Source organism: Lepidochelys kempii, chromosome 10, assembly GCF_965140265.1.
Source record: "Lepidochelys kempii isolate rLepKem1 chromosome 10, rLepKem1.hap2, whole genome shotgun sequence".
Classification (NCBI taxonomy): domain Eukaryota; kingdom Metazoa; phylum Chordata; order Testudines; family Cheloniidae; genus Lepidochelys; species Lepidochelys kempii.
The window spans coordinates 78,771,690-78,797,936 of NC_133265.1; the positions used below are offsets into that span (position 1 = coordinate 78,771,690).

Below are 26,247 nucleotides of genomic sequence, written 5' to 3' on the forward strand. Positions count from 1 at the left end.
TCAGCACTGGTAAGGCCACATCTGGAGTATTGCATTCAGTTTTGGGCCCTCCACTACAGAAAGGATGTGGACAAATTGGAGAGAGTTCAGCGGAGGGCAACTAAAATGATTAGGGGGCTGGAGCACATGACTTATGAGGAGAGGCTGAGGGAACTGGGGTTATTTAGTCTGCAGAAGAGAAGAGTGAGGGGGAATTTGACAGCAGCCTTCAATTACCTGAAGCGGTGTTCCAAAGAGGATGGAGCTGGGCTGTTCTCAGTGGTGGCAGATGACAGAACAAGGAGCAATGGTCTCAAGTTGCAGTGGGGGAGGTCTAGGTTGGATATTGGAAAAACGTTTTCACTAGGAGGGTGGTGAAGCACTGGAATAGGTTCCCTAGGGAGGTGGTGGAATCTCCATCCTTAGAAGTTTTTAAGGCCCGGCTTGACATAGCCCTGGCTGGGATGATTTAGTTGGGGATTGGTCCTGCTTTGAGCAGTGGGTTGGACTAGATGACCTCCTGAGGTCCCTTCCAACCCTCATCGTCTATGATTCTATGAGAGGTTCTTAGAAATATGTAGGTGGGGACAGATGATTGTTGTGACCTGAGTTTTGAGATACGAACGTAGGATACACCAACCATTTCAATCTGTGCTTCACCAGATATTATTTAATCACGGATTAGAGAATAATCTGTCACTACATTAGCTTTCAGAAGTTTCTGCATTTTAATATTTACTATTATGAAAATAATTTAGCACTCGGATCCTGCACTGACAGGTGGTCTCACAAGTACCTGAATGAGACAGAGGTTAATTTCTGCCCCCTAAACTCTCAGTACACTCATCCCTGCAACAGTTTGGCTAAAGACTTAACAGTGGGAGGAGCTTTAGAAGTCAGGTACATTCAGCAGACTCTGTAGGATGCAATGGTACAGCTGAAGGGCTTGCAGCCAAATAACTTTGCCCCTTCTTAGAAGTTCTTGATCACGACCTCCTTGCACTGCAAGGTGGAACCACGGTGCCAGTACATGTTGGTAAGAAGTAGACTTAACCAGCTAACCTAGTCGAGTTAACTCATACTGCTTCATTTTCTTCTTTAGCTTTATGGGCCCCACATCCCAGCTCTCCTCTTCCGTGCCATCAGAGGGGTTTTCGTCACTTGACTCTTCTGTGCCCACTTCCCGGTAGTACAGCTTGTAGCCTGAAATCTGGGCGTGGTTGGCTGGGGGTTGCCAAGTGACCAGGAGGGATTCCATTTTCGCTCGGACCTTTAATTCTGTCGGGGCAAATGGAACTAGAAAAACAAGAGGAAAGAAACCCACATTTCAGCAACTCCTCGGTGTTTCCTTCCTTTGCTAAGGGGCTTCCTTCTCTCCACCCCTGAAGGACAGGCAGGGTCTGTCCCAGTGAGGGGACATGCCCCTGATGTGGCAGAGAGGAGCGGTCACAATTCTGTCACTGCATGGGCCAACCAGATAAACACAGAATAACAGAACTGATGTTCATCTACATAGCAAGGGGGTGCAGTCTAGCAGGCAGAACTGGTGATTGGGAGCTACTGTGGTGGGGTGGAGTTTACCTGCCCTATTTTGAGTTAGCTACAGCACCACCTTTACGGCTGCTGTCTGTTGGCTCTGCTTTCATCTTGGTATGTTAATTTTGTCGACCCACTTCCAGACATGTCCACACTCATTTTTCATCAGCCCTTGCTTATAACGTGCAGCCTGAGGAAGATCTGGGAGGTGGTGGGGAGAAGGACCCATCACCAACACACCCAGCAGCAAGGGACAGGGGAAAGCATTCTGGTTTCCTATACTAAATGGAAACCTAGGGAAGGGGTTCTGGTGTGCCTGGGACCTAGTGCTACAATTCCCTAGTGTAGACACAACCTTATGTGAGGTTGGGTAAGCCGTATAGTCTAACTGCCTCAGCTTCCCCATCTGAGAAATGGGGATCATGGTATTGACCTCCCACCCTCATGGCGGTGCTGTTCCAAGCCCCAGCGAAGAGAAAGGAGCTATGCCACGCACACCACGCCCCCTACCGTGTGTTTGGTTGTCCTTGTCAGGAGTACGGTGCTGCGTCCACTCCGACGGGGCCCCATACCCTGCACTGGTGCTGGCCGCAATGCGCACTTTGTAGACTTTATTGGGATGGAGCGACTCAAGGGTGATTTGCGTCTCATTTGCACCCACCTCGGTGGAGGAGATCTGATCTGCCAGAGCCAAGGAAACCCCAGTTAGACTTCTTTATTCCAATCCGAGTGAATTCGCCCCTGTGCCGAGGGCCAGCAGAGCGAGATCCGGGCTACAAATAAGCTGAGGTGAGACTTGCATGGTGCACTGTGCTGGCCTTCGGCCCAGAGGCAAACTTCCCTCCATGTCACATTGTCACGTAACAGCGCGATGATGATTTATAACTAGAGACGGGCCAAAACTGGAATCGTGATTCAGCAATCCCTTTCCAGCTTCGATTCTGGGTCACATTCAGAACAGGAAGGGGTCTGTTCTCCCCACTGAACACACACAATTCCAGTCTGGATACAGCAGGAATTGTGAGACAGCGTGAAGCTGGCAGAAATCTCACGAGAACAGCTGATGGAGTGAAATTTCCACCCTTCTAGATGGTGGACATCTCAATACCTTGGGCCAAAATCTCAGAAGAGCCCCTACTGAGATTTTGGTGCCATCAAATCTGCAGCCAAATGCTAGCCTGAATTAACTGATATGAACCAAGAACCTACCCCTGACTCATGGCATTTCAAATCCAGCCTAAATCTAATCCAGACCCAGACCCAAATTTGAACACTGCCTCCTCAGATCATCTCTGTTATAAGGTACGTTCAGCTAAAGATTTCAATAGAGCCTGGTGGGAGATTTCCATTGGAGCTGCAAAGATCAGCCTTGCTAGAGATTCAAACAGTGGCCCTATGGTTAATGTAAAGGTCACGTTTAAACGATTCACCCTGTTTGAGCTCCTGTGGGAATTTTGCCCCAGTTCTTTAACATTAAGACTGTGTCTACACTGCAGGTGGGAGGTGTGTTTCCAGGCGCAGGCAGACAAACGTGTGCTCCAGCTAGTGCACTAACAGCAGCCGTGTGGAAGCTGCAGGTCTGGCGGCAGCTCAGGCTGGCCGCCCGAATCCAAGCACGCCCGATCCCCTGGCCCTGAGCTCAGGTGGCTAACCCGAGCTGACAGCTGTGCTGCAAAAGTCACACGGCGATTTTTAGCACGCTAGCTCGAGCTGAGCTAGCGCAGGACTGTCTATCCGCGCTGGGAATCCCACCTCCCAGCTGCAGTGCGGATACACCTTAAACAACCCCACATCACCCCCGTGGTGCACACGTTTCAAACGCTTCCCACTGACTCATCGGGTTGGGTGCAACCACTTTTAGGCGCCGAGAATAAACCCAAGAACCAGGTGTCATGGTGCAGAACAGAAATACAGCTCAAACCCGTCACTGTCACATTCCCAATCCCCTCCCTACATCCTGGAGGTGACCAGCTGCAGAGCTAGGAAAGCTTTAGGGGTTGGGACGCCGGCACCGATGAGAAAGTGCCCATGTCCCCACTGAAGGGTTAGTGTACTGGCTAACAATATAATAAAACCAGATAAAGCCGAAACCTGGCAAATGTGGTTACATGGGCTTGCCGGGATACCGGTTTTATTTTGACACTATGATCTGATTTATTACAATTACAATTCATCGAATGCACTTCCCCATCTACCCCTATAATCATTACACCCCTTTCAAAACACATAAAACACCAGGGACAGCCAGAAGTTGTTATCCTCTGATGTTTACTTGGTGGCCCGGGTGAAATGCAATCCTCAGTCCAGTTCCCATGTGCAATGGCAGAGCTCAGCGGAGGGTGGCCACAGAATGGGCGCTGGGGAGTGAATTCTTGTCTAACCCTTTCAGGGGAGGTTTGAGGCACATCAGTGGGGCAGTATGGGGACACCTGCAGGGCTGGTCTCTATGCTGTATGGATATGGATAAACAAAGGCCTCTGGGTCCTAAAGGTTTTCAGCCCGGCACCTTTTGCCAGCATTAACCATACACACAATACATTTCTGAGAACTGCAATAACGCACTGAATGCGCCAATCTCTGCTTCTCACTGAGCACATTTCCTCCTCACCTTCCTTGAGGGTGCAGTAGTCAATTTTATATTTCGTTATCTTCCCATTGCTCAGCTCCGGAGGGAGAGGCAGCCACGTCACTCGGATGTCGGCCGGGGTTGTACTTGACAGAGACAGCTGAGGAGCAGCACTGGGAACTGGGGCAAAAGCAACGAACAGATGAGACATCTCCTCAGTCCAAAACCAAGAGCAACAAGCTGCTTCAACAAGAGGCACAACTGGGGATTAGCTCCACTTGGGAGCATGTATGTCTGAACCAAGGGGCTTCAGAGGTTCAGGGATTGGCTTTGGGATTGCCCGAGCTGACCCATTCCTCTGGGCAGGTGAACCTTGGGTGTCCTCGGTCCTGAAAGTATTGTCCCTGCAGAGCATACAATCGTAACTGCTGGGGGCATGCTGACACTCCATGCCCTGTGTTGAGTCTCACATACTTAATGCCTGTGATTGGACCACAACAGCTTCCACTTCTGTCTTTGCCCCGCTAGCATGTCAATGTCTCATTACCTGTTTGCTTCCAGAATTTAAACACTGATATCCTAAGGACACTCAGAAATGCTCCCTGTTCCACTAAGGATTTGGGAGTTTACTTTAGACAGGCCTATCTGCTTTCAGTTTTTTGCCATGGAAACAGAGAGATTTAATGCCACAGGGGATGGCTCAAGGATCTAAGCATCAGGTTTGAAAAACAAGTCTCCCTAGAACCACAGATTTGTATTCCAGGCAGCTGTTCATACTTCCGAGGCAGATTGTGACAGGGAGTTCACCCCACACCAGCCCTGACAGGATTATGGTGGCTCAGAAGGGGCCAATTAACCTTCTACCGCACCGGGGGGAGAGTCAGGATTGATTGAAAAAGTCTAACTGAAGATGAAGACCAGCTGGGCAGGAGCAGGCTGGGCTTGTATAAGCCAGGAAGTGGAGAGCTGCAGGAAGAGAGTCTACAGTCACACTCTGGGAAGAGAGAGGTGGAAACCCAGGGGGAGGTGAATGCCCTGGGATCCTGTCCCAGACGGAAGGGGTTCACCCAGGGGTGGTATGGGGAAGAAAGCCCGTGGAAGGCAAAGCAGGAAGAAGCCCAGGGACAGAGCAGCAAGAGTTGAGACTGTGTAGACCTTGGATGCTGATGATAGGGTCCCTGAGTGGTAACCTGGAGTAGTGGGTGGGCCCAGGTTTCCTTAGCAGCCACTGGGGAAGTGGCACAGAGTGGTAATTGGCACGGAAGCCTGAGACAGTGTATGGACAGTTGGTCCGGAGGGACTTCGGGACTGCGGCGGGGGGAGGCTATAAAGTGACCCATCTGGAGGGCTGAGTCATGAAGAGCGAGTGCTGTGAAGTACTGGAGGAGAGGCCATTTCAGCAACGGAATGACTGATGGAAAGGGGCACTAGACTGTATGAGACATAATCCCCAGACCCGGCCACAAGGGGGCGCCCCCAGCAGTGACTGTACCCCATTACACAGGCATCATGCAGTTTACTATGTGGGTGAATTTCAGATTAAACTTTACAGTCATGTATGGACATTACAGACCCCATAACAGAAGGGCTTTGCCTGGTATGTGGCCAAAATTTCCCCTTAATGCCACTGTCCTACGGCATGTTATGGGCTAGTTGGCAGTGCCCTCCAGCCCCTGTGCGGCTGCATTTTGGCAGTGTTCTGTATATACTGTTTAAGAAACGCTTTGGAACACTTGGAATGAAAGGTGATATAAATGCAAAATATAATCTTTTAATAGACTTGACTGCAGGCCTGACCCCAGTTAATGGGAGTCTTTCCGTTTGCTTCAGTGGGCTTTGGATCAAGTCCACATGGAGCAAAATCACTGTTACCTAAGTAAAAATCCAGACCGGCTGAATTCACTTCAAGTAATGGTGCCTGTGTGTCAACTGAACCAGGATCAGAAGACAGCAGGATAATATCTAATGTCTGTTGCTGCCCATGCAGATCACTATTCCCCACTCTCTGAAGAAAAAAAAAAAGCATCAATAAATATCCAGTCGCAACAGGCCACCTTCGCAGCGCGTCTGGATTTCTGCAAGCTGACACCATGCTCTGGAGGGTGTCTTGTGACGTCTCCATTTGTGAAGCGTAACGATTTCTTGATCGCTGGATAATACTTTCAGACACACCCGGGCACGTCTACTCAACGCACCATCCTCCAGGGTCCGCACGATAATGGAAGAGGACGTCCGACTGGCTCCTAGCTGGGAGTATGCAACCATGTAGAAAACATAATTGGTATTGGGTTCCAGGTCTTTCACTTGAAGCTCAGTGGTATCATTATTGACAGCAAATTGGTATTCTACATTATCAGTTCCTAGAGACAATGCAAAAACCCATCATCAGTACAACCAGCAGGAAGCAAGACACTGGTCAAGTCCAAAATCAGCTCTTCCACAAGACCTACAAACTGTAACTTTCCCTCTTTGAAACCATTATGGCATACCCCTTGTCCTCCCTCTGTCACCCTCTCCCGTCATGTTCTGGCAAATCTTAACTTAGACACTGAGCTCGTCAGGCAGGGACATTAGATGCCTACGTGTGAGCGTTTTAGCCAAAGTTAAGCACCTAAATCCATACTAAGGCACCTAAATAAGCAGCCTGATTTCACGTGAGCTCTTGCTTCCCACCGACATCCGCAGACATGGGAGATTCTCAGCTCAATTCTCTGAAAGTCAGACCCCTGATTCAGATTGTAGATGTAGACACCTACCGTCTAGGCACCCAACTTTGACCGTTTTAGTCACTGTCATTGCCCCTTGGCACCAAGCGTCTTTCTGGTATTTTGTACATTCACTGATCATAATTAAGGCTACGCTTTAGTCACGGACGTTGTGGGAGTCACAGACTCCGTGACTTCCAGCGACCTCCGTGACTTCAGCCTGCGGTGGTTGGAAGCTGCAGGGTTCCCCGCTGCCTGTGGGGGCAGGGAGCTGTGGGGTACCGCTGCAGCAGGCGGTGGGGTACCCTGCACTTTCCATCCACCACAGGTGGTGGGGGAACCCCCAAGCTCCTGGCCGTCCCTGGGGAACCCCCGAGCTCCTGGCTGCCCCGGGCAGCGGGGAACCCCTGGAGCTGCCAGTGGGGGAGGAACCCAACAGCTTCTGGCCCCCACATGCAGTGGGGGCCCCCAGAGCTGCAAGCGGCTCCTAGCCCTGTGCAGCTGCCCCACTTCAGGCAGTGTGGGGACCCGCAGATCCCCATTTTGTCAGGGATATTTTTAGTAAAAGTCACGGACAGGTCACGGCTCCCATGAATTTTTCTTTTTTTGCCCGTGACCTGTCCGTGACTTTTACTAAAAATATCAGTGACAAATCTTAGCCTTAATCATAATAAGTGTACATAAAATCAAAAGGACAGCAGTGTCATACGGGAATAAAGACTAACGGAAAAGTTTTCAGCAGTGTCTACATCAATGGGATTTAAGCTCCTAAATCACCAAGGATAAAATTTTTCTGAAGTGTCCTGATGAGCACACTACAGATGTTCACCTACTCTTCTTTCAGTTTTTCACAGCTATCCAGAAGACGGAATACTGATTTGGAAGGTAGGAAACTACTTAGTCTGGCTGGGATCCCAGATTAGAATCCCAGCATGGTTATTTCTTCATTGTATCTGTGGGATGCACCAAGGCCTGTTTCGAACATGCATTCCCCAGAGATGCTCAAGGTCAAATTTTCATCCCAGGCTTCCACTTTTGCATGGCCAAGTCTGTTCATGCAACTGATTGCATCACAAAAGTGGCCACTTGCATGCACAGAATGGGGAGATGGGCACCCAACTGCCCAATATGCATGTGCAAAACTGGTAAGTGCAATGAATTGCACGTGCAAAATTGGGTAAGAAGAGGCAGAGGTGGTTTTAAGGCTTCAAACCCTTAGCTCTGTCCCATTAATATAACAACAGCCTTAACAATCATTGAGGGGGCGGGGTCTGAGGTGCAGCTCTGCCATACAAACTGAGCTTCCAAAAAAATCCTAGGGTAAAGTGCTCTGAAACCCCACTGACTCACTAGATTTTTCTGACCCTAGTGGGGAGAAGTCAATAGTATGAGAGGCAGGTTCTCTGAGGAGGCCCTGCAAATACCACACTACAGCTGCCTGAACTCCCAGGCTAAGCACACCCAGCTTGATCACACCCTGTCTGACATGATAACACGCGAACAGCCGCTCCTGTCCATGCACGATGTAGTTAAAAAATAAAGAAGGAAGCACAAGCCCACAAAGGGGACATGCAGCACGTGGATTCGTGTTATCACCGCTATTCTACGATGGTGGTGACAACCGAACTATGCAAACTGAGAGCACCTACCCACGGCCTTCTGATAATGCAGGGAAAAGCCAATGATCTGCTCGCTGTTGTACTCTGGACGCTCCCAGGACACTAAGACAGTGGTGCTGGACAGGGAGACGGCTGACACCTTCTTGGGAGCACTTGGCAAGCCCTCCCGCACAATGACCGAGAGCTTGGCCGTGGCACACGCCATCCCCAGCCTGTTCTCCGCCACGCACTGGTAATAGCCGGCGTCCTCCAGCCCGATCTGGTTGATCACCAGGCTGCCACTGCTCTGAATTTTCACCCGGCCATTGGACAGGACGGCCTCTCCGTTCTTCAGCCAGTGGATGACGGGGGCTGGCTCCCCTTCTGCTTTGCACACAAACCTGGCAGTGCTGGCCCGGGTGCGGGAAATGGTTTCGGGAGACTGGGAGATGCTGGGAGGTGCTGAAAGAACAGCAGAGAAAGGACGGTCAAAAAGAAAAAGCCAAGGCGAGCCCTTTCCTCCCAGGCCACATTAGGTCTGAAACAGCTCCAGGTGCATGGGAGGTTTGCCAGGCAAACTCTTGAGACTTAATTGAGACTAGCCCCCAAAAAATCGGTATCAACTCCCTCCCTGTTCCTAGGCTGTTCTCCCCAGGGGCTTCCATAAGAGTGGAAGTTGGTCGCTTTCACAAGGGAATGCTGCAGAAAGAAAAAAAATGCTTCGGAAAGGAAAAAAAATTAAATGGTGGTAATAACGCCACTGAGAACTATTCCATGCTTGGACTGAATGATTGGGACCTGATGGCTTCCTTCTAATTACGTTCCCCTCTTAGACACAGCGAGGGAGCTGTGAGCATCCCTTCTAGGGGGGCCTCTGGATGTGATTCTAGGGGGAAAGCAATTATCCGGGGTGGTGCTTACATCTGAAACGTTTATTCTGTCAACTCACCGAGGACGCTGAGCTCAGCCGCAGCTGTAACAAACTGCCGGGTCTGGGGTTTGTTCGCCCGACAGACGTACACGCCAGAGTGATGGGGCTGGGCCTGAGGAATTAGGAGGTTGGTCCGGCCTAACACAATCACGTCCATGGAAATAGGCTTCCCGTCTGCAGAGCACAAAAACACACACCGTGGGTGTAAAGCCTACATTAGGGATCCCACTCGGACACCAGGGGTTCCAGACTTTAACTAATAACCATCATGAAAAGTTCAATTCCTAGCTCTGCCGCTGTACATGGCCTTGAGCAAGTCACTTGGTCTCTCTGGGCCTCAGTTTCCTATTGTAAAATGGGGATAAATAGCATTTTTTTTCTCACCCATTCTTTGTCCATCTTGATTATTTAGGCGGGAAGCAATTTGAGATAAGGACAATCTCTTACTACATGTCTGTACAGCACCGAACTTAAATGCCCAAACTTCATTAACATAGAGCTAAGGTTGGCCAGCCAAGCCTTGTGTCTTTCCAGGATATGGAGAATAGCTAATGTAAACCTCTGAAAAACAGGAAATATACTAATATCACCCCCACAAAACAACCTTAACAGCGCCCTCTTTGTGCTATGCCCCAACACATCAGTAATGCTCATGCTATCACTCTACACTCAGATGCTACAGAACAATTTCAGATCAACCTGAACTGTAGCAGAGCAGGTGTTCTGCTACAATGAAAGTCAAAGTTGTTTTGCTGCCTAGCAATGGGTGGCATCTTTCAGGGGCAGAGTTGTGGTGCAGATTTAAGCCCATAGTTAATGCGCACACCAGCTCTCTCCAAGAAGAACCTATATTGCACTGGCAAGGGGTAGCAGCTGAGAAGAAGAGACAGCCCGTGATTATCATTTTCACCATTGGGTTTCTCCTAGGGATGGACTCAGACTACTTCTCATCCTGATCCAAACTGATTGCAAGTTCGGATCCGGGTTTAGTCCATTATAGCCAAGAAGTTCCGACTTGAAGCCAAACATCCCCTACGCTCCGGGGTATCTGGATTCAGACCATATCTAAGGCTGACATATGCGAAGAAGATAATTGCTTTATTACATGCCTATTGGACAAGGTTGCGGGATGGAATCCAGCGTGTATTTGTCTGCTAAAAATCCCACATTTACAAGGAGCCAGAGCACTGAGTCACCATTAACTGAAGAGATTTTTTTCCTGTCCGGCTCCTGGAAGCTGTACTGAACTGGCTCACAACACTGAGGATGCAATGAATTTGCCAAACCCGCTAATAAATTTTTATGTACCTGCTCTGGTTACTGACCTGTAACATATTAGCCAGTTTGATTACATGGGAATTTACTGGCCTGGTTTTGAAACCTAACCCTGCCATGAACAGCAAAGGCTGAATTTTCCACATGAGCCTTCAACTTGGATCCGACAAAGATTTGTCAGATCAGCTACATTTGAAGACTCCTGATCTGTTTCTTGCTGTGGATAGGCCATGCACAGCACTGTTACTCTGAAAACAGGGTAGACCCAGGGACTCTACAGTTCTCCTGGCATGAGAAATTTCAGCAAAGAGAGAGTTCTTGCAGAAAGTGATAAATGGCTTTGGGGCCCGATCCTGGGGGATGATGAGGAACCTCAGCTTCCCCCTGAAGACATAGGGAGTTGTGTTTGGCCTTGCCTGGTTTTGCTGGAGGACTTCTCGTCGCCTCAGAAGGTGTGTAAGAGAAAAGGGCACAAGCCCGGTTTCTGTTCCTTCTCAAAACATCTTTAATTGTAACATCACTGCTGCAAAGCTCCAGGAGCAATGCTGGGTCAGAGGCCTGGCAGTTCCTCAGAACTGAGAACAGAGAGTGTGGAGGCGGGGGGGTCCCTGAGGGACCAGGGCTGGCCAGGAGTCAAAATGGCCTGGGTGTAATTTAAAGCAACGCTTGGCTTCTGTGTCAACCAGAGATTAGGTGGAGTGTCATGCAAGCCACCCTGACTGCTCCTGTCCCTGCTGCCACCATAGTTCCTCCTTGCTCCCAACAGAGCTCAGAGGAAGCCGGTGGCCTGGAGCCAGCGACGTTTACTCTATGCGATCCAAACATTGCCTCCTCCAGCCTGCTCTGTGTCAGGGTTTAAGCAATGCAAGGGGACTTTGGGCCAGATTGTGGGTGAATTTGCTTGGGGGAGGAGAGGCTTCTCTGGGCGCTCGTAAATCCAACCTGCCAGCTGCCAGGCTGAGCTATACGGGGCCGAGGGGGCTCAGGTTTTGCACTCATGCATGATTTACTATTTTAGAACTTTGTTTTAGATTTCAAAAATAACCCACCAGCTTCCAATGCACTATGGGGAACCATGCTGTTTGCCTCCTCTCCCCTCCACAAGAGCCATGGTTGCTTTCGACCACGGTACTGCTGCTAACATCCCTGCTACTTCTGTAACTTCTCATCCTTGCTGCGATACATAGCAAGGAAGAACACACCAGCTGGAAGCTCTGCCATTCCCCTCACCCTCTAGACACACTGCCCTAGACAGCAGAAGCTGAAACGTCTTCCTGGCTCCACACCCCATTGCTGGCTGCATTCAGTTAAGGCTGCATGTGGAGACAGAGACAAGCTTCCTGCCTTCAGGGTACACAGATGCATCCTCCAGGTCGAGTGGTGGCTTGCTCCGAGTAGCAAGGGCCACTCACCTAGCACAAAAAGAAAAGGAGTACTTGTGGCACCTTAGAGACTAACCAATTTATTTGAGCATAAGCTTACGAAAGATTATGCTCATATAAATTGGTTAGTCTCTAAGGTGCCACAAGTCCTCCTTTTCTTTTTACGAATACAGACTAACACGGCTGTTACTCTGTCACCTAGCACAGTTGATGTGGAACGCGGCTGTTAGCAACGTCTACACACCCTCCCACTTACTGCTGGTCTGCGGATGGGCCCACAATTCAGTACCCAGGCGTTCAATTCAGGAACACACCTGCATGCACATTTTGCACACATGCCTAAACACAAGTGACTTGAAAATCTGACCCCAGATGGAACTGATTGTCGTGGCAGAGTTTCAATGGGTGACCTACAGTTGAAACCCTCAGTGTTACAGGACTTTACTCATCCTGAGTGTCTCAGCCCTTCTTTTTACTGCAATTTTGGAACCAAATCTATTTTAATAACCACATGAAGACTGATGAGGCCCAATCAGCTCATCCATGCTAAACCAAGGACATCCAGACCGAAAACCTGAGGGCACAGAACAAACATTTAAAAACTACAGCTTGAAAGAAAACGTGCCACTCATTTAATAAAAAAAAAACAACCCAAACTCTAACCGTGCTAATTGACTCTGATTACAAATACTCTGGGCACTCACCGCTCTCAGTGTAGCAATGAATAAATTATTTAGCATGGGAAAGATGGGTATTGCTAATTATGTCTTAAGTACATGGGATGAAATGCAAGATTCCAGCTCTGCCTCAGTGATTAATCCTCCCTGTTTGTATTCCCCACACAGAGTCCCGCAAACTTTTTTTTTTTTTGAGGGGGGGCGGAGGAGGAAATATTAGCACATCCAAAAACATTGCCATTAACGAAGAGCCCCCGGAGTAGGCAAGTTACAGCTAAAGACTGAGTTGATTAAATGGTTCTGAGGGCAAGGAAAGAGGCTTATGACATAACACAGATTTTTGAAAACTATTTCAATATGTTTTTGAGACGTGGTTTCTGGACTGAGAACCCACATGGCAAGTTTCAATGTTTAATCGCTCATGGGAAACATCTGACACAACCTCAGTGATGGTTACACCAGCCCTACTTCTGATTTAGGCTGATCAGCCCTTGACACATGAAAATCAGTCTGGCTCATTTACAGGCACTTAATGATATCTTTACTCTTTCTCAGACCTTCATTATCTTGACCATAAGAGGATTTACTTTTGAAAACAAGGCCCCTTAAATGACTAAAGAATCCTTATCATATTTTATAATCCCACAAGATATCAAAAGTTATTTTTACAAAGCAACAGCAGATGTGTTAAAATTCCCACTAACCTTTCTGAACCATTACAAAAGAAGTGTCATCAGCCTGACCCCTATATGGTGACCTTCAATGCTCCGGCTCATACAATACTGCCATGACTAATTTAGATCAAAAGGCATCCAGTAACCAGAATTTCATTTATTTTACAGATCAAACAACTATAAAATAAGTTGCACGCTTTGTAAGGTTTTAGATTCAATGAGTAATCCCAGCTCAGAAAGGACACTCCAGATCACCGCGTACATAGCCCCATACAGTGGGTAGCAATTTAAAAAGCGCCCTCTCTTCCACAGCACTTTCCCTTTTAATAGATTTTAAAAATACAGTGTGCATAGACTCCTCCTAACATCAAAAGAATAATTATCTTAATTTACCCTGTCGTATCCAAGAGACAAATGGGGTGGGCTCTGCAGAGGCCATACACTCCATGACGGCACTCTCTCCAGCTACCACTGTGGTGTTCTCCGGAGCAGCAACAATAGCAACATCTCGAGTCACAGCTGGTTGGGAACCTAAATACACCCAGGAAAAAAAAAAAAAGAGGGATAAAAGAAACTCTTTAAAGAAGTGCTGTCCACATTCCATTTATATTAAAAACTAGCCAATTCCTTACCTCCATTTCAAGAACAAACCATCACAGAAAACAGACTTTTCTTCCTCCCTGTTTACACTGTTTGTGTGTTACATTTTTTGTAGTTCACTCAACTGGTCTGGTCAATTTCACCTTTGTTTCTGGTTACTTTCACTTCCTGGTTCTCCCATAGGAGTGCCATGTGATTGGGTTTGGAATGGACATGGAAGACTTCAGGGGAATGAGTTTCTATTTCAGGTCAACATTTCTGTTCAAGTCAAGTCCTGAACTGCAAGCCCACAGCCAAACATTGTGGGACTTTGAGAAAGTGTAGAACCTGATCTAGAGTTCTGCCCCGTCCTGCAATCACATCCATGTCAGTGAAAGTGGATGCATGCCTGGAGCCCCACTGAAGTTCTGCACCAACCCCAGGTCCCATCCACATAGCTCCAATAGAAGGATCAGGCACTTTGTGGTTCAGAACCTCTACAATTGGCCAAACCAGAACCCCAGATCTGAACGGGCCCATACTTAGAGGAATTCCAATGCAAAGTTTGATCTGAAAACTACATCTTAGGTCCATCTAATTTCTTGTCACATTAAATCTGGTAACCAGCCTCCATTGCCATTATTTTTGTCTTCAGAACAAAAGTTCAATTTAATTACTTAAAATTGTAAAATATGGGGCCACATCTACACTACCCGCCGAACCGGCGGGTAGTGATCAATCTATCAGGGATCGATTTATCGCGTCTAGCGTAGATGCAATAAATCGATCCCTGATCGCTCTGCCATCGACTCCGGAACGCCACCACGGCGAGAGGTGGAAGTGGAGTCGACGGGGGAGCGGCGGCCGTCGATCCTGCACCGCGAGGACGTGAAGTAAGTGATTCCAAGTCAATCTAAGATACGTCGACTTCAGCTACGCTATTCTCGTAGCTGAAGTTGCGTATCTTAGATCGATCCAACGTCCTAGTGTAGACCAGGCCTGAGACTCACTCTAGTTGACAGCGTCCCTTTAACCAGCACAAAGGGCCAGATTTTCAAGGGGCTTTGAGTGCAGCTGCAAATGCTGCCTGCACAAAATGAGGGGCCAAATGCCACAATGTTGAAGCTGGCTAAGTTTTGCACTGAACTGTGGTCAGGAAAGGATTTTCTAAAGATTCCTAGGAAGCTGCCGAATAAAATACTTGAAATCCTTTGTTTGTGTTCACATTTATTACTTCACCCATTAACAGCTGAATCTTGCCTATAAGCAGAAAGGTGAATTTCTTTGTTTTGAATATGGAAAGGTTATCACAGACATTTTGATAACCAGCTGCTAGGTTTTAAAGTCAACCACTGAGAGATCAGTTCTCTGCACACCACACCTTCATCTTTATGCACACAGAACAAGTCAATATATAGATTACATACAACATACAGAGGGTATAGATGTATGTATAGATAATCCAAAGTGTTTATGTAGTCACATAGGGAGACATGTATATCCAGTGTGTATACGTATTGAACAACTTCCAGACACTCAAGAGTGGTCTTTTTTTGTTTGAAGTGAACCTTCTGACTCTCTCAGCCAAGTTTATAAGGAGAGGTTAGGGAGACAGGAAATGTCTTTGCTGAAACGAAATTTTTTTATCAGTTGACAGCAGCTTTGACACTAGGAATCCTATTCTCTCCGCAGCTAATGAAAGAGGTTCAGTGCTTTCTGAAGGATGCTGTTGTTGTCTTCACCAGGTAGGAGATATGCAGTGCTGCACAATACAAGTAATTACGGCCTCCCTTAAGGTTGCTCCAGGAGCTCTCGTTCCTGAAAAAGAATATTGTGTGCCTTCAAGGATGCTGTAATTCTTTTAGATCCTGCTTGCTGAAGTTACCAAAAGGTGCATGTTATTTTCACTGGGAGGCACAGACAGCCTTTTGGTGTCCATACAAGAGGGAATGCTTCATTGTCAGCCTGGTGTATTGCAAAATGCATACAGTAATATCAGTCCTTAGCTCTTAGATGCAGCATGTTTAATCCTCAGATCTCAAAGCACTTCATAAAGATGGGTAAGTACTCTCTCTACTTCACCTCCACCCTGCCCTCCTCAATTTCTTCTTCAGCAGAGGACAAGGTGAAAGGAGGAGAAAAGTAAGAAAAATAATATACCATGGAGTAAGGTTAATGGAAGAGTTCCTGGCTCCTAATCCAGCTACAGCAGCTTCCCTCTGGCAACAAAAATGCAGAAGCCAGACCCGCCCATGACTGCCAGTGAAAAGGGGCCATGCAACAACTTTCAGGGCAAAGGGATGGGGCGATTTATCTGATAAGCCATGGGTGAAATTGTGACCTCAATCAAGTCAAAGGAAGTTTCGCTATGGACTCCAACAGGGTCAGGATCTACCCCCAAATGTCTCGACACTGTAAGTTACTGGTTTTGATCCCAGTGCATCACCACTTTAGGAACAAACCAGCAAACAAAGCCACGTACAGCACGAGGTTAGAGTCTGCACCTGCCTAACGTGAACTAAAATAAGGGGAATTGAATCTCATGCTTTAAGGGGTAAACTGATCAGGTGGGGCGACAGGAAGGAATTGCAGAAAGACACATGTACCCAGCATGCTCTCCAGTTCTCCTACATGTTCAACACTGCACAGTTGCACAGCTGTATTATTAGTAGAGGGAGAAGGTTGTTTAACTCCAAAATATCAAACTTTGGTCACGACCAGAGATAGAACAATGGATTTGCTGGACGAGTGATTTTATCTGGTATGGCAATGCATGTGTTTCTAAGGATTAGCTGTGGCATTGTTTACATGGTGAATAAGGGGTAGATATACGTACCAGTCCCAGGATATTAGAGAGACAAGGTAGGTGAGGTAATATCTTTTATCGGACCAACATCTGTTGGCGAAAGAGACCACTCCCCAACAGAAATCGGTCCAATAAAAGATCTTACCTCACCCACTTTGTCTCTCTAATAAAGGGGCAGAAGCTCCCCTGAGTGCATAACATTCCCCCAACAATTTCACTCTGAATCAGTAAAATACTTTAATGTTCCCAGTTCTTTGGCACTGGTGCAGAAAGCCACAACTTTGCTGACAGCCTTGCGCCGGAAACTGTTTTCAGCACAGAAATTCTAATTCTCAGATCGAGACATGACACAGGACATTAGAAACAGAGCATCAGCTCAGGGGCAGGTAGAAGAGCAAAACACATAAGCTAGGGATGCAGCGTTAGGATATTCCCACTTGGATTTCTCAGTCTTCCCGGGTGGCAGCAAGCATCAGGGCCAGATTGTCTCACACAGCTGAGTTTACCCTCTTTGCTGGGATCCGACAGTATCAAGTGATTCTAACCTCTCCCCTTTTCATCTAATTAGAATCTGTTCATTCACATGAAGTCACGTGGCAGCAAAAATCTCTTCATTGCTACCCTATTAGAGAAATATCAGGTGAAGGTTTTATTAGTGGTACATCAGATTAGAAAAATCTTTAAGTATACACAATATTAGCAGGGGGGGAAAAGTGTGTATTTACATCTTACAAACCAACATGGCCCTCTATTTATACTGGTGCCCAACACCATGGTGTCTAAGTGTCTAGTTAACCTCCTCCTAGAGTTGGTTGACACAAACTCCAAGGCTAGCAAGGAAACACAGATTCTTATGCACAAGTAAACACATAATCTAGAAATGAAACGAATTATGTTAGTGCAAAGTAGCAGGATTATCAACCAGGAAGTTTGGGATTAGGAAATTTAACCCACTGACATGTCCGTTTCAAACTAACCTCGAAGATTTTCCTGCAATGTTAAAGAATGGAGACCCAGAAACACAGGAAGCTTCTGCAGTCTTCTGCCAACAAAACACCGAGCTTACAGAATGAAATACTCTGTCTGAAACCCGCTCCATGCACCATGCTGTGAACTAAACGTGGGTTTTTTTTACTAGAGTTGGGTCCAACCCCTGTAAAGTTTAGATCTGGATCCAAATCTTGCTGAAGTCCCAGGTGTGTTTGAATGAAGACCTCTTCTTTAGAATAATGCAAATGTGCTCTAAAAGAGGACTGCGGAAAATCCCTGAGTCAGGACCCTGTATAGAAAAAGACCAGTAGCCAGCATTTGTCCACCAGATGGAAGCAGAGATACAAAGAAGCATGCTGTGGACTTTTACCCTGTGCAACATTTATATTGGACATTCTTAAGATTTAACCTCCAAACTCTTTCCAAATACCCAAGCAGAGTCGCAACAAAGTTCAGAGAAAAAGGCAGGTATTTCAGCCAGGTCTGAGCACGTATCAGCACTTTACACAATGGAACAATTACATTAGAAGGGGTGAATGATGGGAAAAGGCGCATCTGTGATCTGGTTTCATGCTTATAAACACACTGGGAGCTGAACAGGATTTTGCTACATTCAACTACATAAGCTATTCGTTCAGGCCAGGCCTATGGCATAAAAGATTACAAACACCACTGGCTTAACAGCCAAAGGTACGATCACACTATAGCAAAATTCAAGGGATGCTTGAATTAGCATGCCGACTAGGCTACCTTGGATTGCACTGGATAGTAAAAGACATTCTATTCCCTGCTGTACATATTGGGCCAAATATTGATTTCAGTGGAGTTACACCAGCCAAAAGTCTGGCCCACTGTTTAAATATCAAGGGGGTGACGCTCTACCCTGAAGTCACTGGAGTTACCCAAGCAGAGACGTCGTGTGAGAGGGGAATTGGGCCTTGAGGACCCACACTCGCTCTGTTTCTGAGGCACATGTTAGAAAACATCAGCAATAAGCGAGAGGGTAGCGCCGCCTGTCATGCAGAGCAAAGCCCTCAGGTTTGCTGATTGTAACACAAGTGTTGCACCACTTAATTGCAGTTGTTTTAGGCCATGCATTTCCTTGACATACTCAGGGGGCGTTTACTATAAAAATGCACGTGGAGAGTTAAAAAGATCCAAGTCGGCTGAAGTATCAGATAAATGCAACTGTATTCTGAATAGCATCTTTCATCAATGCTACAGCTCCAGGTCAGCAAAGTAGGGAAGTCCATGAGTCGCGCTCGCCCCGTTCAGCAAAGCAACTGAGCACACTGACTTGAACGGGGCTTTACTGAACAGGGAGAGTGGTACTCCCGGACAGGAGTGTGGTGCTGAATTGGGGCCTATATCCCTAAAATGCTTTAAAGAGCAAAATAACACTGCCACCAAGGAGAAGCGGTGGAGAGTGGAGGTTTTGTGGGAGAGCAGGGGAGGGAAATGGTCAATCCAGATTTGAAATGAAATGCTCAAGTGATGAGACACAGGAGGCTGCTCCCGTTGCAGATTAGAAAACTTCTGCACCAGGCGTGGGCATATTACACGGAGGGAGCGAAGGCTGGTTCTAAACGAGCCAAGGGAGTGGAAAGAGGCAACATAAGGTCAAGGAGGGAGATCTCAACAAGTCCACCAGGGGGTTGGAAAATATGAGGGCAATTTTGAGATGGAACCAGAAAGGAACCGGGTGCAGGAGAGACAGTGGAGGACATGGGTGTTGGGTCACTACACTTTAAACGTGCAAGTAGATCTTGAGTAGAGTACACCTGCTGGGGTACCTGGTGAACACATACTCAGGGGGTCTGTGCATGCACACAGGGTGACATTTGCTCTGGCTTTGTGCAGGGATCGGGGAAATGTTATTATTTATTTGTATTACCATCGCACCTAGAAGCCTCTAATCATGGAATTCCCCAGTCCACCCGCTGCATCCAACATACCTGTGACCTGCAAGAGCATCCGCTTTCACTCTGCACCCCGCACTGGGATTGCTGGACCTTTGGCGCCGTAGACTAGCACGCCCCATGGGCCTGCTCTAGGTCTGCCCTCAAATCCCCTTGTGCGGTGTCCTGTTTAGGGCTGGCAGCACAGATGGGGTATGGACCCACTGTACCTATTCAGCCCCTTCTTCACAGGGCATATGCAGCACAAAAGGCCATCCCCCCACCCCCTCCCCAGCCTGCTGTACTGGGTTAACTAGGCATGAAGTTGGCCATTCAGGAGCCAGGCTGTGCATTTCCAAGTAGAACCCAGTGATAAAGCAGAATGAGCACCAGCCCAGATGGGAGCGTTTGCTCACTTACCATAGCCTGGGACAAAGCTGCGGCCATCGCAGAGTTTAATGGTCACTTCTCTTTTTCGGCCTGATTTACGACTTTCCTCACAAGGCTCACGGCAGCTACTCCGTCTCGTCCTTCTGCAGCCCCCGTGCATCGCTTCAGAACAGAGCACCGGGAGGCACTTTGAAAGCAATTTGCTTAATCAGACAGGCACCAATTCCCAGCAAAAAGCTTTGCCAGACTTTTCTGGGTGCTCCTGGTGTCCTCTGAGGTTACAATTTAGGGGGTGGGGGGTTCAAGTCCCCCCCCCCTTACGTAAAACAGATCCTCATGCCTCACAACACCTTTTCCTAAAGGGCTTTACAACTTGACTCAATTTTTGGGGTCTTTTACCATAGGATCAGAGAGCCCAGCCACCTCGGCTAGTGGTTGCTATAGAAACAGCTCAGTCCTCATCCCTAGAGTTCCGCATCCAGAGCGGCTCAGCTTGTGTATCCCAGCTGCCAAATTAGGCCAGAGTTTGAAGTCCTAAACGACATGGTCTTATTGGAAAGGGATGCCGGAGGCAAGCACAGAGCCCCCAGCAGTTCTACACCAGGCGGCCAAACCAAGCGCCTTTCCTATCAGAGCCACAGTGCTGATGGCACCAAGAGCCGTGATGTTCTGACTCCTACACTTTATAAAACCTAATACGCTAACAGCAGTTAACACCGACCTCCAAGAATGATCTGAGGTCTGGAAAACATGCCTTGTAATAAGAGACCAAAGAAGCTCAATCAATTTAGTCTAGTAAAACAGGAGTGATCTGGGGAAATTATAGAACCGCAAACCTTACATCTTTACCTGGCAAACTGGTTGAAACAATAAATTAAAAACAGAATAACTAAATACCTGGAAGATCATCATCTGATAGAGTCTGATCACCACGGATTCTGCAAAGGAAAATCATGTCTCTCTAATCACTTAGAATTCTCTGAATGTGTCAATAAAGTTGTGGATAAAGGAGAACCGGCTGACCTAATTTATTTAGATTCCCAAAAAGCTTTTGATCAGGTTGCGCACAAGAAGCTACTAAAAAAGCTAAGCAGCCACGGGGTGAGAGGCAAAGCTTTGTCATGGCTGAGAGACAGAAAGCAAAGAGCAGGATTAAATGGTAAATTCTCTTCCCAGTGAAAGGTTAATAGCAGGCATTCTCAAGGACTTGTGTTGTTTAATAAATTTATTACTGACCCGCAAAGGGGGGTGAACAGTGAAGGGCAAAATTTTCAGATAACACAGGTTATTTAGGCTAGTCAGGACTAGAGAGAGACATGAGGCACTTCAGAGGGACCTAACCAAAGTAGGCAAATGGGCAACACAATGGTAAATGAAATTTAATGTTGACAAATGCCAAGTAATACACATTGGAGGGGAAATTAAACTCATCACACAGTTCTCAATTAAGCGTATCAACTCAAGAAAGAAACTGGGCTTCAGAGCTTCTTGAAAACCTCGGTCAAAAAGCTGACAAGATGTTTGGATGCAAAAGGAATGGGATGGTGAATAATATAAAGAATGGGCAGCCCTGCTGATCAGCGCCTCCCCTTCCCTCCCCGTGCCTCCTGCCCACCACAATCAGCTGTTTTGCAGTGCGCAGGAGGCTGGGGAGGAAGGGAGGAGGAATGAGGACATGGCACGCTCGGGGAAGGGATGTAACGGGGAGGGGGAAGAGGCGGGGTGGCGGTGGAGCAGGGGCGGGAAGAGGCGGGGCAGGGGTGTAGCATTGAGGGAAGGGGCGGAGTGGGAGCCTGGGACAAAGCTGGGGGTCGAGCACCCCCCCAGGCACAATGAAAAGTCAGCACCTGTGAAGGTGGGAAATTCAAAACAAGTAAAAGGAAAAACTTTTCCACACAATATCTAATGTGACTGCAGAACTCATTGCAATAGGAAGTCACTGCGGCCAAGAATTTAGTGAGATTCAGAGAGGGGTTGGATATGAAGACTAGCCGCAATTATCATAATTAAGGATACAAATTCTGGAAGGGATATTAAACCTCAAGTTTCTGCATGGCTTAAAGCAATCCCTAACTATTAAAGACCAGGATGAGGATGAGACTAAAGGGGGGAAAGGGTGTTTCAGATTATTCCACATTTGTTACTGCAGGGTTCTTACGCCCTCCTCTGAATCATTTGGTACAGTTCCAGTCTTTTTAATCTGTCCTCGTATGGAAGCCCTTCTCTGTACCTTTTCCAATTCTAATAAATCTTTTTTGAGATAGGATAACCAGAATTGAAGATAGTATTCAAGATATGGGGGTGCGTGGATTTATATAGAGGCATTATGATATTTTCTGTCTTATTATCTATCCCTTTCCTAATGATTCCTAACACTGTTAGTTTTTTTGACTACTGCTGCACATTGAGTGGATGTTTTCAGGGAACTATCCACAATGACTCCAAGATCTCTTTCTTGAGTGGTAACAGCTAATTTTGTATGTACAGTTAGGATTATGTTTTCCAATGTGCATTACTTTGCACTTATCAACTTTGAATTGCATCTGCCATTTTGTTGCCCTGTCACCTAGTTCAGTGAGATCCCTTTGTAGCCCTTCACAGTCTGCTTTGGATTTAACTATTTTGAGTAATTTTGCATCACCTGCAAATTTTGCCACACCGCTGTTCATCCCCTTTTTCCAGATCATTTATGAATATGTTGAACAGCACAAGTCCCCAATCCATGGGGGACCCCATTATTTACCTCTCTCCATTATGAAAACTGACCATGTATTCCTATCCTTTGTTTCCTATCTTTTAACCAGTTATTGATCCATGAGAAGACCTTCCTTCTTATCCCATGACAGTTTACTTTGCTTAACAGCCTTTGGTGTGGGACTCTGTCAAAGGCTTTCTGAAGTCTAAGTGCGCTATATCCTCTGGATCACCTTGTCGACATGCTTGTTGACTCCCTCAAAGAAACCTAATAGATTTCCCTTTACAAAAAGCATGTTAATTCTTCCCAGCATATCGTGCTCACCTACATGTCTGATAATTCAGTTCTTTACTATCGTTTCAACCAATTTGCCTGGTACTGAAGTTAGGGCTGCCGGCCTGTAATCGCCAGGAACCTCTGGAGCCTTTTTAAAAAATGTCAGTGTTAAATTAGCTATCCTTAGATTTAAGCAATAGGTACATACCATGGTTAGTATTTCTGTAATTGCATATTTGAGTTCCTTCAGAACTCTTGGGTGAATACCATGTGGTCCTGATGACTTATCACTGTTTAATTTTTCAGCTTGTTCCAAAACTTCCTCTACTGACACTTCAGTCTGGGACAGTACTCAGAATGACTCAGGTATGGGAATCTCCCTCACATCCTCTGCCGTGAAGACCAATGCAAAGAATCCATTTAGCTTCTCCACAATGGTTTTCGTCTTTTTTGAGGGCTCCTTTAGCACCTTGATCATCCAGTGGCTCCACTGATTGTCAGGCTTCCTACTTCTGATGTACTTTAAAAAACCGTTGCTGTTAGTTTTTGTGTCTTTTGCTAGCTGCTCCTCAAATCCTTTTTTGCCTACCTGATTATACTTTTACACCTGACTTGCCAGAATTTATGCTCATGTGTATTTTCCTCAGTAGACGTTGACTTCCAATGTTTAAAGGATGCCTTTTTGCTTCTAACTGATTTTTTACACTTTTTTTTTTAGCCAGGGTGGCATTTTTTGGTCCTCTCGCTGCCCTTTTTTTTTTTTTTTTTTTTTTTACTTTGGGGTATGCGATTAGTTTGAGCCTCTATTATACTGTTCTTAAAAAGTTACCATGCAGCTTGCAGGCATTTCACTCTCCCATTTAATTTCTGTTTAACTAGCTTCCTCCTTTCTGAGTAGTTCCTGTTTTTGAAATTAAATGCTACGAGGGTGGGTTCTTTGGAATTCCCCCTACATTATATTACGGTTGCTATTATCGAGTGGTTCAGCTCTTCGACCAGATCCTGTGCTCCCCTTCGGACTAGATCAAGAATTGCCTCTCCCTCTGTGGGTTCCAAAACTAGCTGCTCTGTCATTAACAATGTCGAGAAATTTTATCTCTGCATCCCGTCTTGACGCGACATGTACCCAGTCAACATAGGGATAATTGAAATTCCCCATTATTATTGTAGTGTAGTGTAGAGTAAGCGGTGAAAAGTGAATGAGATTTTTTTAAAATCATCCAAGTCTTTGGTGAAAGTGCTCCCAGGCATCAGAAAACCGGTTCCTGTTTCCAATCAGAAGAGTAATCAAATAAATATTGGAGAAAATATCAAACCCAAACCTGAGATCCAAACATCATTATTATTATTTGTATTACTATAGCACTTAGGAGCTCCCATCATGTACCAGGACCCTATCATGCTAGGTGCAGTACAAACACAAAACAAAGACTCCCTGCCCCAAAGATCTTACAATCTAATTATAAAATAAGAGAAAACAGATGGTTACAGACAGACAGGGGAGTACAAGGAAACCGTGAGCCATCTACTCAATGTGCCGCAGCTGTCAAAAAAGCGAACAGAATGTTGGGAATCATTAAGAAAGGGATAGATAATAAGACAGAAAATATCATGTTGCTTCTATATAAATCCATGGTACGCCCACATCTTGAATACTGCGTGCAGATGTGGTCACCCCATCTCAAAAAAGATATACAAAAATTGGAAAAGGTTCAGAAAAGGGCAACAAAAATTATCAGGGGTATGGAATGGCTTCCGTATGAGGAGCGATTAATAAGCCTGGGTCTGTTCAGCTTGGAAAAGAGACAACTAAGGGGGGGATATGACTGAGGTTTATACAATCATGACTGGTGTAGAAAAATGAAATAAGGAAGTGTTATTTACTCCTTCTCATAACACAAGTACTAGGGGTCACCAAATGAAATTAATAGGCAGCACGTTTAAAACAAACAAAGGGAAGTTTTTGTATTCACATGACGCAGAGTCAGTCTGTGGAGCTCTTTGCCAGAGGATGTTGTGAAGGCCAAGACTATAACAGGGTTCAAAAAAGAACTAGATAAGTTCATGGAGGCTAGGTCCACCAATGGCTATTAGTCAGGATGAATAGGGATGATGTCCCTAGCCTCTGTTTGCCAGAAGCTGGGAATGGGTGACTGGGGATGGATCACTTAATGATTGCCCTGTTCTGTTCATTCCCTCTCGGGCACCTGGCATTGGCCACTGTTGGAAGACACGATACTAGGCTAGACGGAGCTTTGGTCTGACTCAGTATGGCTGCTCTTACGTTATGTCATCATGACTGACAGTGGTCTCAGGCCACCAGGTACCTAACCATTGTCAGGTTTTTTGAAGGCATCACAGCAAAGGTGAGTTTTAAACAGGGATTTGAAGGAGGACAATGAGGTGGCTTTGAGGATGTTTAAAGGGAGTGCCTCCCAGCATGAGGGGCAGCACGGGAGAACGCATGCAGATGCTTGTTCAAAAATTTAACAAATGGGCAATCTCAAAACTTTGAGACAGATTTATTAAAAATAGGCCCAAACTGCAAACAAAAAGTTATCCGCTATCCTTTTCTGTTGTTGCTAGTGCACAACATCATCTAAGAATACTCCAAATGCAACGGGGGAAAATGTTATTTGCTCAGCTCATTTCCAGGGGTCACTTTCAGTGACTAGGAGACTTCTTCCAGAGAGGAAATTAACACATCTCCCCTTGATTCCATAAACACCCTGCATCAGCTAAGACACTGTAGGTTAAACACGACTCGACACCGTCAGCTCTCACATGTCAACAGTTTGTTGCCTGATTGCCGGAAATCTCGGTATCTCAGTCTTCTTTTCCATGAACTCTCTCACCCTCTGCGGAGGAGTCTGAAATCTAATTCATCCTTGCAGATCTCCTCTGGGAACAGATTCTAGCACTGACCAGCTGTTCAATTGAGAAAGTCAGTGCTATTGCTCTTGTTATTCTGCAGCTAATAAAGAGGCAAATTATCCATTGCAAAGCATGCCCCTTCAGAAATGCAGGCATTGTGCTTGCAAAACTTTCCCCTACTCCCACTCCCCTCAACTCAGGGGCTATATGGATTGTGCAGAGGGAAAGCTGATGATGACAAAGGAAGAGAAGTAACATCCCACAAATCTGCCTTTCCCCTCTGGCTAGATCCTCTTGTGGCACTATCTATGAGTTGTTCCTATGGATGCTGCACATCTAGGAAGAACTGGAGAGCAGAGGTCTGGGATTATTAGATTTGCACACCACCTATGTACTCAAAGTGTGCCATGAACAGT

At 46.5% G+C, this 26,247-nt stretch overlaps 1 protein-coding gene across 5 annotated transcripts in view; it reads right to left on the bottom strand.

Annotated features, from left to right (window-relative positions):
• The window catches only part of IGDCC4 (immunoglobulin superfamily DCC subclass member 4), a 187,392-nt gene that overhangs the window by 47,246 nt on the left and 113,899 nt on the right, over window positions 1–26,247 (bottom strand). For 3 of the 5 annotated variants that reach the window (XM_073304341.1, XM_073304339.1, XM_073304342.1), the window contains 7 exons: window positions 13,717–13,854; window positions 9,334–9,489; window positions 8,436–8,846; window positions 6,136–6,441; window positions 4,124–4,261; window positions 2,026–2,196; window positions 1,042–1,275 (listed from right to left, as the gene is read on the bottom strand). In XM_073304341.1, the coding sequence (XP_073160442.1) occupies window positions 1,042–1,275; window positions 2,026–2,196; window positions 4,124–4,261; window positions 6,136–6,441; window positions 8,436–8,846; window positions 9,334–9,489; window positions 13,717–13,854 (1,554 nt within the window). The remainder of the gene's footprint in view (window positions 1–1,041; window positions 1,276–2,025; window positions 2,197–4,123; window positions 4,262–6,135; window positions 6,442–8,435; window positions 8,847–9,333; window positions 9,490–13,716; window positions 13,855–26,247) is intronic. The other 2 variants (XM_073304340.1, XM_073304343.1) reach the window with 2 other exon arrangements.